This window comes from Topomyia yanbarensis, chromosome 3, assembly GCF_030247195.1.
Source record: "Topomyia yanbarensis strain Yona2022 chromosome 3, ASM3024719v1, whole genome shotgun sequence".
Taxonomy (NCBI): Eukaryota; Metazoa; Arthropoda; class Insecta; order Diptera; family Culicidae; genus Topomyia; species Topomyia yanbarensis.
In genome coordinates this window covers 83,560,634-83,576,208 of record NC_080672.1, presented here as the reverse complement: position 1 = coordinate 83,576,208, position 15,575 = coordinate 83,560,634, and the positions used below count along the sequence as shown (strand labels likewise).

Sequence of the window (15,575 nt, the reverse complement as noted above, 5' to 3'; positions counted from 1 at the left end):
GAAAGAAAGCGGTATCTCGAGAAAACAAAAAAATCATCATAGTTAACAATCGTCGTTTTATGTTTGATATCACAATATGACAACACTTCCAAGCAGCCCTTTAGTACTTTTAGTTTCCAAGCCGAAGGTTTGCCTATGTCACTTTTGTCCAATCACGAGCTGGTTCAGAATTGGTTCAAAAACAGGAGACAGAGCTGGCGGATCCTATCCTAGGTGCCAAGCTGATGCAAAAATGGAAATTAAATGCATTTTTTCTAATGTGATGCAAACTTGTTATACATTCTTAGAGTGATCTGCCCAAGAGGGTGAATGTTTTGACGTTTCTTTGAAAAATGAGTGAAGCCAACATAAGCTGGCTTCCTGGTTCGGATAGTTGCCAAAAATGACAGCGAACGCGCTTTAAGCAACGTTCACATCACTAGGAACCAACGTTGTTAACTCGAAATGAAACTTATCGAATACAAACAAACGTCATTTTCATGTGTTTAACTGGTACTGAGGTGATAAAAGCATTCGGATTTTGTGGAGGAACAACGATGAAAGAGAAAGCGTGATTTCTCATATATTGTTATTAATTACTTGTTTTGAATCCATCTTTTAAACAGTGTCGTACAGTTCATGTGAACAGACCTTGAACATTTGAAGCGTAGCTAGCGCTACTGGCACTTGGTGGCAGCTTCAGGCAACAAACAGTTTTCACGGGGCTGGATCTGCCCCTAGGTTCACTTCGATGACAGTCCGGTACATAGAAGGAACTGTCGAACTCAATCGCAGATCATGGCGAACCTATTCTGGAAGTAGTGGATCCGTGACACGATTACACGCAGAACCAAATAGTTTACTCCAGCAAAACCAATTTCTGTCAGCGACATTGTAATAATGGTCGACCCAAAGTTTGACCGAAATTGCTGGTCTAAGGGTAAGGTTATTGTAACGCAACAGGTTTCCAAAGTACGTGCACGGCGCGCCAGTGTACAGACAGCAACCGGTGGAATCAACGAGCGGCCTGCAGTATCTTTAGTTGCTCTCGACGTATGCACTGTAGACAATACGCTGACGGATAACCCATTGCGCATTCTGCAAGGGAGGGTTGACTACGCCCCATCATCAACCACACCTAATTAGGTACACTCGATTTCGATGTTGCTGTGTTAGTTCATGCCCCACCCAACCCGTTCAAGGAATCGACAGCAGTAACCGAAGATAGTTTGGTAAATCAATCACATATACTAGCGCATGGACTGAATTAAAGCGAACCCAACAAAATTGTTAAAATCATCTTATACTATTCTAATTCCTACTGTTATAATTAGAGCATAACCTAGTAGACTTGAAACTAATAAGTTTGAGCTCAGAAATAGGAAACAAAGTGAGGTGTTATTGGTTGGTGTACAGAGAACTGATATACAAGTAAAGTTTTCACTATGTGTAAGAAATAAAACTGTCCTTTTGAAATGCCACTAGAAAGTAGCAACTTGCCATTAGCCGGCGTTATGATCGGCAAGCAAACGCTATAAGGGCGTTGCGTGCAATCTTGGACACAATGGTGATTCATCCATGCGAACCTGTATGCGATGGTGATTTTCAACATATTTTCACTTAAATGTTTTTCAGAATTTTTTTTTTTTTTTTTTTATCTTAAATACGTTTATTTAGGCCCAAATGCTTTAGCTTAACGAGGCCGATAATTCATTTTTTTTTTTAATTACATGTCACATGTTAGTGGGGGAAAGGAAAGCCGTATTTAGGGGCGGCTTGCTCCCCTCTTATGTAAGTAAAGGAAAAAGGTAGGAAGTGGGATACATATTGTGTAATTGACATCGTCGTTTGCTGATTGATCATTGTGGCGGATATGCACACTTTGTTGTAGTGTTGTAGTTTCCAGCCTGTAATCGCAGGGGCGAGGGGAGGGTCGATATTTCGGATAATTATTGGCACTCTGATACTGTCATGATGTTCTCTATATCATCTGCATGTGAGGTATGTCATGATGTTCTGGGTAGACGGTTATCAAGAAGGGTATGCACCGAAGACTCGTGAAGCAATGCCATATTGTAGATACAGGGATAGGTTGGTGAGATTCTACTGTGAATGAGAGAGGGGAAAATGTATTAAACTTGGACATCAATGGTTTTCAAAAAGATATAGATAAGAAAAATATAGGGGTGGTCACGGCTTGCCAGGACGTCCCGGACTGGCACATAGGGTGATCTACCTCGGGCCCGAAGGGAATCTATTAGTTGGGACCTGGCAACACAGTACTCTGCGCACAGCCAAACAACATGCTCGATGTCGTGGTAGCCGTTCTCACAAACACAATGATTACTTTCAGCAAGCCCTATACGACGGAGATGCGCGTCAAACGAGTAATGGTTGGACATGATCCTTGACATCGTACGAATAAAGTCCCGGTTCACATCCAACCCCTTAAACCAAGCATTCGTTGATACCTTCGGGATAATGGAATGTAGCCACCGTCCCAGATGCCCATTGCTCCATGAGGTTTGCCAACTATCGAGCGTCCTCTGACGAGAGATACTGAAAAATTCGTTGTAGCAAATTGGTCTTTCGTAAGTGTCGCCTTCTAATGCGCCCACCTTGGCTAAAGAGTCCGCCTTCTCATTGCCCGCAATAGAACAATGTGACGGGACCCAAACCAAGGTAATCTGGTAAGATTTTTCAGATAAAGCACTCAGATATTCCCGTATTTTCCCCAGGAAATACGGTGAGTGCTTTCCAGGCTTCGCCGCACGGATGGCCTCAATGGAGCTGAGACTATCCGAAACGATGAAGTAATGGTCTGAGGGCAGGGTGTCAATGATCCCGAGAGTATACTGAATGGCAGCTAATTCTGCGACGTAAATTGAAGCAGGATCATTGAGTTTGAATGAGGCAGCAAGATTTTCGTTGAAGATACCGAAGCCTGTGGACCCGTTGAGAATTGATCCGTCAGTGTAGAACATTTTGGCGCAGTCGACTTGATGGTATTTGTTAAAGAAAATATTTGGGACCACTTGTGGGCGAATATGATCCGGAATTCCACAAATCTCTTCCTTCATGGATGTATCGAAAAATACAGTGTGATCAGAAGTATCTAAGAGATGAGCACGGTTGACGTTATACGTAGATGAATTGATGTTCTGTGCCATGTAATCGAAGTACAAGGACATGAATCGGGTCTGAGAATTAAGCTCGACAAGCCTTTCGCAATTTGCAATCACCAATGGGTTCAGAATATCGCATCGAATGAGTAATCGATATGAGAGGTCCCAAAATCGATTTTTCAGCGGAAGAACGCCCGCCAGCACTTCGAGACTCATCGTATGGGTCGAGTGCATGCAACCCAAGGCAATACGCAAGCAACGATACTGGATTCGCTCCAGTTTGATGAAATGTATGTTCGCAGCGGAGCGAAAGCAGAAACATCCGTACTCCAACACTGATAATATCGTTGTTTGGTACAGCCTGATTAGGTCTCCTGGATGGGCACCCCACCATGTTCCAGTTATTGTACGGAAAAAGTTGATCCTTTGTTGGCACTTCCGTTTCAGATACCTAATGTGACATCCCCAGGTACCTTTAGAGTCGAACCATACCCCGAGATATTTGAATGTTGAAGCCTGAGCAATAGTTTGATCCATTAATTGAAGCTGTAGTTGCGCTGGTTCACGCTTTCTAGAAAATACGACTAGCTCAGTTTTCTCCGTGGAGAACTCGATACCCAGCTGGAGAGCCCAAGCAGACAAATTGTCCAAGGTATCTTGCAGTGGTCCTTGCAAGTCGACGGCTTTAGGACCTGTAATAGAGACCACACCGTCATCTGCAAGCTGCCTTAGCGTGCAGGAATTGACAAGACATTCGTCAATGTCATTCACGTAAAAATTGTAGAGGAGAGGGCTTAGACATGAGCCCTGGGGAAGGCCCATGTAGCTAAATCGTGATGTCGATAAATCGCCATGCGAGAAATGCATTTGTTTTTCAGACAACAGGTTTAGCAAAAAGTTATTTAAAATTGGCGAAAGACCATGCTGGTGCAACTTCTCATAAAGAATGTTGATCGAAACTGAATCGAAAGCCCCCTTAATATCCAAGAATACTGATGCCATCTGCTCTTTGTTAGCATATGCCATTTGAATTTCTGTTGAGAGCAACGCAAGGCAATCGTTCGTCCCTTTACCTTTGCGGAAGCCAAATTGTGTATCTGACAGTAAGCCATTTGTTTCGACCCAATTATCGAGGCGAAACAAGATCATTTTTTCGAATAACTTCCGGATACAGGACAGCATTGCAATCGGACGATACGAATTGTGGTCGGAGGCTGGTTTTCCTGGTTTTTGGATGGCGATGACCCTCACCTGTCTCCAGTCATGTGGGACAATGTTACCCTCAAGAAACCTATTAAATAAATTCAACAAGCGTCTTTTGGCAGAGTCTGGCAGATTCTTCAACAAGTTGAATTTGATTCTATCTGGCCCCGGGGCTTTATTGTTACATGATAAGAGAGCAAGTGAGAACTCCACCATCGTAAACGGTGTTTCGTTCGCGGTATTGTAAGGCGACGCGGCGCGGTAGATTTTCTGTGCCGGGGCGGAATCCGGACAAACTTTCTTGGCGAAATCGAATATCCAACGGTTTGAATATTCCACGCTCTCGTTAGTACTGTTTCGGTTTCGCATACGTCGGGCCGTGCCCCAAAGAGTGCTCATCGATGTTTCTCTTGTTAACCCGTCGACAAACCGGCGCCAGTAACTGCGTTTCTTAGCTTTCATTAAATTTTTCATTCGCTTTTCTAATATCGCGTACACTCGATAACTAGCAACTAACCCGTCATTCCGGAAGGTTTTATACGCGGCAGCTTTCTCCGCGTACACGTTTGAGCACTCTTTGTCCCACCACGGGTTGGGAGAACGATTTTGGGTGTTCACGTCGGGTACTCGTTTCGTCTGAGTTTGAATCGCGCTATCGAGAATCGAGTTGGACAAAAACTTATATTCTTCCTCCGGGGGAAGTACCTGTGTTGAATCGATAGTTTTGGATATCGCAGCAGCGTAGCTCTTCCAATCAATGTTTCGTGTGAGGTCATAGGGAACATTGATTGGTGCCGACGGTCTTGAACCAGTGGTGATTGCAATTACAATTGGTAAGTGGTCACTACCGTGGGGATCAGATATTACCTTCCACTTGCAATCTAACCGTAGTGATGTCGAGCATAAAGATATGTCCAGTGCACTTGCTTGCGCAGGTGGTCTAGGGATCCGTGTCATTTCCCCTGTGTTCAGAATTGTCATATTGAAGTTGTCACAAAGGTCTTGAATTGTCGAAGATCGATTATCGTCGTATAGACAGCCCCACCCCGTACCGTGAGAGTTAAAGTCTCCAAGAAGCAGGAGGGGCGAGGGAAGGTGTTCAATCACGTTGGAGAATCTTCGATATCCCATCATGGCCCTAGGAGGAATGTAAATAGAAGCAATGCAAAGATCTTTGCCTTTGATTGTTGTTTGACAAGCGACAACTTCAATGCCTGGCGTCGAAGGGAGGTTGATTCGATTGAAGGAGTAGCACTTTTTGATCCCTAAAAGTACCCCCCCATATGAGTCTTCTCGATCCAAGCGGATAATGTTAAAATCGTGGAAGTTGAGGTTTATATTAGAAGTTAGCCATGTTTCACATAGGGAAAATGCATCACAATGATTGTAATTTAGCAAGTGTTTTAATGAATCGATTTTGGGGATAATACTTCTGCAGTTCCACTGTAAAACAGTGATCAGATCCCTGATTCCGTCTAATAAGTTAGCCATCGAAGGATACGATCGCTGTAAGGAGGGGCCATTGTTCAGTCAACTGTTTTAAAAATGTTCTTACTGTTGGTAGAATAGCAACCAGCAAGCTTTTCATAGGATCGGTAATGTTGAAAGCTGTGAATATCCAGTCCACAATGTCAGAAAATTTAAGGAATCCCGTTTTAGGGTGAGTTTCTGACTGTAAAATTGGAGCACTTGGGATTTTTGTTGCCCCGGGGAGTGCTGGGAACTCCTGGTTGTATCTCAATTTCCCAAAACCAGGAGGTATTATCTTCGGATTTGTACCAGCACTTCCAGTTGATGAATTATTTTTATTTTGTACCCTTGTTTGGGACAACCTAGGACCCTTACGAGGAAGTTCAGGTGAGTTTTGATTAGGTCTTTTCCTAGAGTTTCCAAGCGGAGCCAAAGAATGCCCCTCGCAAGGGTCGTTAGAGGCGTTATCGTCAGTTGGCAAGAGAGCGAATGGGTTTTCGGAGATAAGTGGAACAGCTCTTTTAAGCATTTCTGCGTAAGAGCATCTGGAGCGATCTTTGGCGGATCGCTTCAGTTTATCCGCGCGAAGTTTGTACGTTGGGCATGTCAAAAGTGCATGCGGATTCTCCCCACAGTAAACACACTTCTCAGCGGGCCTACTGCAAGTATCATCCGCATGGCGTTCCCCACATTTACCGCACCGTTGCTTGTTGCTACAGTAGGTGGCCGTGTGACCTAGCTGCTTGCAATTGGAACAATTCATGACCCGCGGTACAAACAGGCGTACAGGTAGACGAGCTCCTCCCACTTCAACGTAGCTCGGAAGTGCAGATCCGGCGAAGGTTACGCGAAACGAGTCTGATGGATAGTAATTACCATCTTCGATGGACTTTGAGTGCAATTGCTTGCACTCCAAAATCTTAACTGATTGAAGGTTAGGGTCCTTAAAGCGGCCAGCCCCATCATTCATCAGATCATCGACAGTTAGACCCGCATCACTTACCACACCGTCGATCTCCACATCACGAGAAGGAATGTAGACGCGATACTCCAGCGTAAAGAGGCTATTGCTAACGATATCATTGGCCTGTTTCAAGTCAGTAACGACTACGCGCAGTTTATCTGACTGAACCTTTTTAATCTCGGTTACGGCCGAGTATCGTTTTGTCAGCTCCCGTGCAACAGTTATGCTGTTTAACGGTTTATTTTTGGGCCGAAAGTATACCACCCAAGGACCAGCGGATCCATCCTGGTAAACCTTGACTCGGGGGGGCTGTGAGACATTGGGGGGAAGTGGATCGATCATAACATTATCTGTCTCAGTATCAGATATATGTTCTTCTTCCCCATAATATTCGTCTTCGGAGGGTGATCCTTCTGTTTGTTCCATTTTGTTGCGGGAGCAACACGCTCGACCGCACTGTTTAACTTAAATCAAAATAAAAAATCAAAAGCAATAAAAAGAAAAAAAAATCGATAAGAAAAGTAAAAAACAAAACACTTCACCAGTTGGTTCCTGACGAGCTGGTAGGTGAATTGATCCTTCGTTTGTTTTATCCGTCACCCGCGTGACCTTCACACAATAGAGCTGATATAGCTCGTCTAAACAAAGCCGTCTTTCAGGCAAGAAAACTGTTTAGTAACTTCACTGCACCGATATCGCAGGTAATAACTATCACTCGCGGGACTGTTTATTACTAATGCTTTACTGCAGCCTCTGCCACAGCAAGCACCTTCGTACCACCGAAAAAACTAAACCACACCGGAGAGAACAAAAAGCTCTTGTTTCCCGGTACAAAGTTGGGTTACGAATGATCAGAAAAATTTGTTCTTGCTTGTATGTCTGTACTCTGTGCTAGAAGCGATTGAAACATTGAAATTATTTATCTTAAGTCTAAATCTTCATCTATTGTAGGAATTTCATAATTAGCATTCTACCACTGAGATTCTACCACAAAACAAATTATTTCGTATGAATTCAGTCTCGTCTCCGTAACAAGTATACTTTAGAAAACAGCTTAAATTATTTGCATGGTTCCAGGCGTTTGGATCTTAAACTAAAAGACAGTTTCGGTTCATATTCCTCGTTGGCAAACAGAACTTCTGTGCTTACTATCGAGACATCACTCGGTATAAGCCAGTTGTTTAGTGTTCACGCAAGACGTGTGACTTTTTGGATTTTAGTGTATAACTAGTGCTAATTTGGGTACTAGTTTAGATACATCGGCTAACAAGACACCCAGTTGATGCTAGTTACTGTCGAGGAGAATCCGAAACACTAAAACAAAAACCATAACCTATGGTTGGCTCTTTTCAGGGCCTTCCAATCAACTTAGTAAGAGTTAGAGCTGATATTTTCGTAGCCGGCCTTTGTTAGCGCGCAGCGCTGGTTTTTATTGCAAGAGTGCTGATTCAAATGGACCTTAGTGACAAATGTAAACAAACTGAGTTATTTGCAGCACAGCATGTGATTACAACATAGCTAACGAATACCGAAAACCAGGATTCATTATACACAGTATTTATCAAAATAACAAGCATTATATAAAAAGTCGCAAAGTTTTCATGATCATATTTTGAAATTTTGCACTTGAGACCTTTTAAAATAAAAGGACCTATGCGCGAAATATTTCAAAACCTCTGCAACTGTTCATAGGCGCCATGCAAAAACGACGCAAGATTCATTTCATTCCATGTTTTCCCACTGCACATAGGTACCTAGTAAAAACGTCCTAAGCATCAAAATAAAAGAAATTATTTTCTTCTGTTCATGCGACTTATTTTCGAAGTTGAATTTAATAAATAAAATAAATTAAATGATAATTGGAAAGCTTAGTTATTCTAAAGTAACATGCCATTCGTTGGTTTTAACCACTTCCAGCCAATGATTTGTTGATATAAACTAAAGTTTCCCGCATTTTTTTTCTGCAAGACTTCTGTTAAATCCAGTGCAACTATTTACCATAGTAATGAAGAACATTCGTATTCCGGTGCTCATTTTGTCGAAAACTTTGAAGAAATTCAATATTCGTCGTAAGAGCTACCTTTGCTGAAAAAAGCCGTATGTGCAGCGTCGTATGATTCTTGGGCCCGAAAAGAAGACCTATGTGAAAGGTCGTATAATTTTCAAAAGGACGCATCATTCTAAAGCGCTTAAAAACTACATTAGCACTAAACATTTCATGTTTTTAGCATTATTTACCTAAAGAGCATAGTCCTTAGACTATATTGGCATAATTGTTCCATCAAAACGCATATTTGTTCTCTAATAGGGATTTGTTTTAGGTCCATGAAACTTCAGCCTCGTTTTTCTCAGTTCGAGCTCAATGTCACTTAGGACCTTTTGAATAAGTACTCTTGATTGTATAACACGCGTCTCCACCCAAAGTTTTTTGTTTGTTGGAAAAGTTGGTTCTCAGCGTGATTTTTCCATGCGTAATGAAATTAGGTTGAGTATAAATAATCGTGACATGTGTATTGCACTTCATTGCGGTTATGTCTGACATTATTTTTTCATGGCTCGGTGCATAATCTGAGTAGAAATAAAATACGTGCTTCTTGATCAAGTGATGAATATGAAATAGAATGTACAGTCGGGTCTCATACTACGCGGATTCCTACTGTCCGGATTCCTACCGCACGGTACCCGCGTAGTAGGAATCCCTTAGTTTATGGGATTTTGACTAATTTGGGCTGTGGCCCAATATTTTGTCTGCGTTAACATTTAGCGCCATACTTTCTTTGGCAAAGTTGTGCTTACTTAGACCTACAATTTAGAGTAATTGGATATCCAATTAGTTGAAAACTGTGCCGCCAGGGGTGCTTTCAAAGAGAGTAAATAAAACGAATCTCTTGTCGTGAATGTGTTATTCGCGTAGTAGGAAACCCGACCGTATTTATGTTGGTTATATGTCTGTGTATCATACATCAACATGGTGATAGTAATTTCGTGTTGCATAGAGTGGTATCTATCTAGTGATATCGGATTCTGATGTGGTATCGGATTCTGATGCACAGGCAATGCTTCTATCATACCTACTTCACACTCCTTGGTTGTTAACTTCGAAGGAGAACATCTCGTACTCGTTCGGCTTATCCTTCACAGCGAGTGTGGTTGGTGCTCTTGAATCCTTTACGGTTAAGTGGGAAAGTGAAAACGAACATAATTTATCGCATGAAGTGCTAAATTATCATCTCCCTAGAGGAGGCAACCGTAATGGAGCGAATAAGTCGTACTCTTCAGAACTAGTTCGAAACATGAAACAGTACATTATGAAAGATTCATAATCATTTACAAATAGGGTTAGTTGTATTTCAATATTTCATATGTTTAATGCTAGGTGGATAACATAAAGTTGGACAGGAAAATATGTTTAAACTTGCGCAAAAACGCTTCAATTATGTTTTACACACAATTTAATCGACAAAGAGGTTTTATTGGAAACAAATGCGTGAAAATAGTAGATACATTGTTGACTTAATTAGATTTAGTGTCGCCCTTAGTGAGATAGTTCTTTCATAGCGACTTAATTTATACACAGGATATATAATTATAAAAAGTTTTAAATCACTGTTTTATAAATATTATGGAAAATGGCTAGTGCTAATAAATATATATTTATGTGTCGTAGTTCAGATTTATCTTAGTTATTACACATGACGAATATTCCATACTCGTGCTTTGTTGTATATATGTTACCAAACGCATGAGAAAATTGATTTCCCTCCCTCGCTGTACTCATTATTCGTGACTGTGTGCAGATTCAAATATAAAATAAACGTTTTAAAAATATGCGAAACGCCCCCTGCTGGATTCTACTTATCCTCTAAGCTTAGCCGAAGCACTTCGGCCAGCATTTCTTCCTCTCGTTTGCGTTCCTCTTCGCGTCGTTTTTCCTCCTCCTGGCTGAGCCTGATCGCCAGCTCTAGATTAGGATCGAGATAGTCCGGTATGCTGTCGACTTCGTCACTCGCAAGGTGCCCCGGAAGCGCTCCATTGGTAACCTGTTGGTGCTCTGAAGCTGCTCCTGCTTCTGCACTACCACTTTGAAATCCGGTGAACAGTGATTCTTGCAAAGCTCTGTGGATTACAACATGTAAAAGCGTTTTGGTTTTCTCTAGCGATAGTGTTTCGAGTGTGAGTTTGCTACATCTATGGTTCTATAATATCAAGCTTGTGTGAAGCGGTTAGATTCGTTACAGGTGGAGAACAAATAAACATGCCAAAGAACAGAGTTTGTTGTCAATGTTTGTTAGTTTATCATTACGTGATTCAAGCTATTTTCAGAAATAGAAGGCTGCACTGATTATTTAAGGCACTAAAATGAACGACATCTAGCGGAAGCAATTAACTTTTATTAAAAAACTTTTTCAGTGGACTTTTAGTAAGCGGACTACTTAAAGCGGGAGCAGCCAATTTTCGAGAATTTTTATCATCAACAGTTTTTAGCGAACTGTTCGATCAATGGCACAGAGTATTAGCATGGTGCAAGGGAAACAAGAACGAATTCATTTTTTAAAGAAACATGCAAAAGAGAATATAAAAATGTAAACCATTCAGTAGTAGTAATAGAAACATTTGCTGGATTTCAAAACGATTTCAGCCTAACCACAACACACTCACCTTTGCAGCTGCTCGTCCTCGTAAAGGTTGGGAGTCAGCGGACGCTGTGCCCTTAGCGCCTCCCAGATGTCAACTTCGTCGTTTTCGCTGCCCGATTGGATCAGACTCTGCTGGATAGCAAATTGCATCAGCTCGTCCTCGTCCTCGAATGTGATCTGGCGACGGAACTCGTTACCCCGTCGAACGTACTCGGACGGCACATCAAAGCAGCAGTCGTCGATGATGCACGTCGTACGATCGTCTGTTTCTTTGATGTGGCTGACATTGGTGACGGGTGTATCGATAGCGAAAACATTTCCGAACGTAACGACCGCGTTCAGCACGTGGAAGAGAGGAATTTCTACCGAAACGAATTCAATTAGTCACAGCTTTATTGAAGAACAGTTGAACAAACAAGCATACCTATTCTAACTGGAAACCCGTTTGGAAGCTGCATCGTAATGAAGTCTCTCAGTTTAGACACATGTGGACTGGCCATCGTGGACATAAGATCTAATATCGGTAGTACTTGTTCCTGCAGTTTGATCGGAAACTGTTCGCTTAACCACAAATTGGCTCTAAATCGTTGCACTTTCGCGGTGATTCTTTTTGGTTTTCCTATATCTCGCCCCTGGAGATCCATATCGGAGAAATATTCCTCTGCACTAGGTGCGTTGGGCAGCATATCTGTTGCATACGATGAGGTAGCACCGTCCTGCGGTATTGGGCTGCTGTTTTCTTGGCCCAACAGCGGCGAGGAACTTGTGTCGCTAAGTGCACTTTGCGGATTGGCAGCAACATTTGAACCGGCGTGATTGTAATCTTCCTCAGCAATTCCCAGAATGTGTTGCAGAGGGGTTCTCGAGCTTTTAATTCTTGCTTGTTCCTCACTCAAGTGTTCATTGCGTGTACGGGTTATAAACTCCACATTGCTCGCACCGTAAACCTTACACTCGTACCCGTTGATATTCTCCGTTTTCTCGCTGCGCCATCCCCAGAAGCCAGATTTATTTCTCTCGAAACTTATCTTGTCCATGTCGATATGATTACAAATCACCGGTGCCTGCAGTCTAAGCGCAACAGATTCCTTCGATGGTTGGATGCCAACGATACCCTCAGCTTCAACGTTTCGCATGTGTTCCACCGAAACCTCCCCGGTGTCGTGATCAATCTCTATCATTGTTGCCGTTTCGGCCTGACCCTTGAAGATGTAGCTGCGGTTACCTCTCTGCCAGCTGTTGTTATCAAAACCAAGCAAGGTGGTGTCGATTCGAACATTCGAGCCCCGCTTGAACACTTTGTACGTATCACTGGGACATACACGTGACATTAGCGGGACCCAGCTGGTGAATTCCCACTTCATCTCGACGTAGAAATCCGGTGTGTCCTGCAAGTGTTGCAGTAACTGAGGAACGTGTGATACACGTTTCATGTGACGTTGCAGGTCCCGCACTTCGAGGATCGCAGTCAGGATGTTGACATCGCCGGAGCAAACTGCCTCCTGGACCACTGCGGAAGTAAATAATATTAGATGAATGGATTGAGGGAATTTTGTGATTCACAGTCAAATCCATAGTTTAATAAACGTCCCTTGATTCCCTGCATGAACATCCTTCGTCAAATGACAGCCACTCGATCACGCATTAGTACATGCTTCCCTACTTACTGAAACCCAACAAAACAAAAGCCATCACGTGAAAAAATTCTCTCTTTCAATTCTTATCAGTTCAAATGCTGGAAAACATCACCCGTGTTTGCTGCACCACAAGTACACCTGATTCATTAGCAGCATAGTGACACCCAATATACTACCAATGTTGAGTGTACAACTCTTCAAGCGCACCTTTATACAGTGATACTTTATCGTGTGAAGCGGGGGAGGAACGAGCTGTGCGCTTTGTAAATATTGAGCAGTTTTCTCTTCAATACGATACACTTGCCAGCTGAGCTCAAGTTTATCGAAACATACTCGTTACCCCAGTGTTGTTTACTAAGGTGGTACTCTCAAAGGCGAAGAGCGATAATTATGATAATAAATATGATAGATGTATAATAGGTATAAGGAGGGAAACCGACCTGTAAGTTAGTAGCAACTGCAATAAATTACTTACCAGACCATCCATCACACTCAAAATTGGCATCGCATCTGGCCGCCAGTAGTGCTTTCACACATTCGAGGTGACTTAGTTTAACGGCCAGCATGAGCGGCGTACGTCCCCGGGGGTCCAACTGGTCTAGGTTATGCTTGAAAGGAAAAAAACGAACACAAATTACGATTACCGCAGCGATTTCGCTTGATATAACTACAAGTCTAATTAAATCTCATTGAAATAAGTCGAAACAAACGTTAATCAGCCGACTACACTCTGTTTTTCCTTCGAAAGATAATCGAATTATATTGCACAAGCTAATTGAATTAATAAATAAGAAGGCCTGGCTGATTTTGGTCTACGCAATGGTCATTCAATCCCAGGCTACAAAGATAGCCGAAAACCTACCTCATTACTATCGATTGCCTGCTGCAGCTCATCGATTTCGTTGTTCCAGACGAACCAATGAATCGGATATTTTTCCTTAATCTTATCAACGGTTATCATCGTTCAGCCGAAAAAAAAGAACAGAAAAATTCTCTTTCCTTTCACCAGAACACCCGACACAGCTGGAATACAATCAAATTGTTCCGAAGGCGACAAGGATGATTCACTCGCTGGCAGCTGCAACTTACTTTGTTCGACAGATAATGAAACTTATCAAATTCCAAATTTGTTCCGAATAGTTTCCACAACAGAAACGCAGAGAAAACAGCGAGTTTTCACTTTCCACCTTCGAAATTTGAAGAAGCTCGCACTTGCACAAGATGTAAACGCTTTGGCTGACGGTGAAAAACAAGCTAATTGACAGCTAGAATCATGAAAAAAGCTTTTGACATGACTGAAAGCGACTCCGACAAAACAACGTAGTGAATACACCCAAAATTACAGAGCAAATGAAGACTTTTTTTTCAATAGGTCCAATCTGCAAAAGAGAGTCTCTCTTTGTTTACTCTCTCTTCCGCGAATTACTCAGTCACCTTTCTGATTTCCCTTCAACTCTATGCATAATAAGCTAGTAAAAACCTTGGTCTTTCGAAACATACTGATAATTCCATATTAAATTTGCAAAAGGGCGAATAAGATTTGTAAACAAACTTTTATTTTGATGGTTTCTCTTAATTTACTATAATTTCAAAGCAGAAAGCAATTGAAATTACTTCTACGAAGAGTAAAAATTTACATTACGGCATATTTTTCATGAAATTTCACTCTGCAGCAGACTAATGAGCGAAACAAGTTTGTTTACAAAAAACAATTTCGCCCTTTTGACGAATTAATATTGAATTAATGTTTAAAAAGTTTTATGGTTTCGCAGTAATAAGCGAAAGAGGAAGCGAAAAAAGCGGGCTCTCACTTACAGATTGGACCTTAGGGCATGTTCAGGAGTATTTTATTTTATATAGGAGTTTCAAAGTAGAACTGGAACATCCCCTGCAGAGCGTTTTGTTTTATTATTTCTAACAGTTTTGCTTCAAAATTTAAAACTGTTATACGACGCCGTTCTATTTGTTGCTGATTTTAAAACACGTTTAGAACTGTGTTTTAAATACATGCAAAGTTTTCAGCACAGACACTTAGAACCGATAGACTGGGGAAAAATAAATTTGAATGCAATGACGCTGAAGGCATGGCGAGACATGAATTTAAAACTGCATAGAACACCCACTAAAACTGCCAGTTTTAAAATTTTCAGTTTTATATTATAGAACTGTCAAAATTATAAATCTAAAACTGCAACACTCCTGAACATGCTCTAATGAAAAAAAGTCTTCTAATGGCTTTACATATTCTCTCCCGTGAATCAGGTCATTAAGGTTGGAGAGAGAATGGGCAAAAATCAAAAACGACAAACACCGAGTGTTAGATCTTCATAAAAATCAATCAGCAGTACTGTAACAACATTTTTCATAATCGTTGATCTAACTCTCGGTATGGAAAAAACTGCTTTTTTCGTTTTCGATTTTTGTCCATTCTCTCTCCAACCTTAAGTGAAGAATAAAATTGAGTTCTTTTCGACCGGTCTCACGAACACTAATGCAGTTTCCTGGTTGAAAACAATCCCATTTACTTTTGCCGACTTTGTTTATTATTTTCCACCAGCTT

The 15,575-nt window shown here is 41.7% G+C and overlaps 1 protein-coding gene across 2 annotated transcripts; it reads right to left on the bottom strand.

The window, feature by feature from the left end:
* Positions 1–10,047: 10,047 nt before the first annotated feature.
* Positions 10,048–14,252, bottom strand: LOC131689806 (ankyrin repeat domain-containing protein 13D). 2 transcript variants are annotated; one of them, XM_058975115.1, is made up of 5 exons: positions 13,878–14,252; positions 13,491–13,623; positions 11,803–12,888; positions 11,401–11,740; positions 10,048–10,857 (listed from the first exon to the last, which is right to left on the bottom strand). In XM_058975115.1, the coding sequence occupies exons 1-5, from the start codon at positions 13,974–13,976 to the stop codon at positions 10,593–10,595; spliced, it is 1,923 nt and encodes a 640-aa protein (XP_058831098.1). In that variant the 5' UTR covers positions 13,977–14,252; the 3' UTR covers positions 10,048–10,592. The 2 variants fall into 2 exon arrangements, with proteins under 2 accessions (XP_058831098.1, XP_058831099.1); XM_058975116.1 differs by having other exon boundaries at positions 10,715–11,230.
* Between the last annotated feature and the right edge of the window lie 1,323 nt (positions 14,253–15,575).

Coding starts and splice junctions, on each gene's coding strand:
- LOC131689806 (XM_058975115.1), bottom strand. CDS start 13,976: ATGATAACCGTTGATAAGATTAAGGAAAAATATCCGATTCATTGGTTC. Junction 13,624..13,877: donor AGGCAATCGATAGTAATGAG/GTAGGTTTTCGG, acceptor TTTCCTTTCAAG/CATAACCTAGACCAGTTGGA. Junction 11,741..11,802: donor CGGGTTTCCAGTTAGAATAG/GTATGCTTGTTT, acceptor TCGTTTCGGTAG/AAATTCCTCTCTTCCACGTG.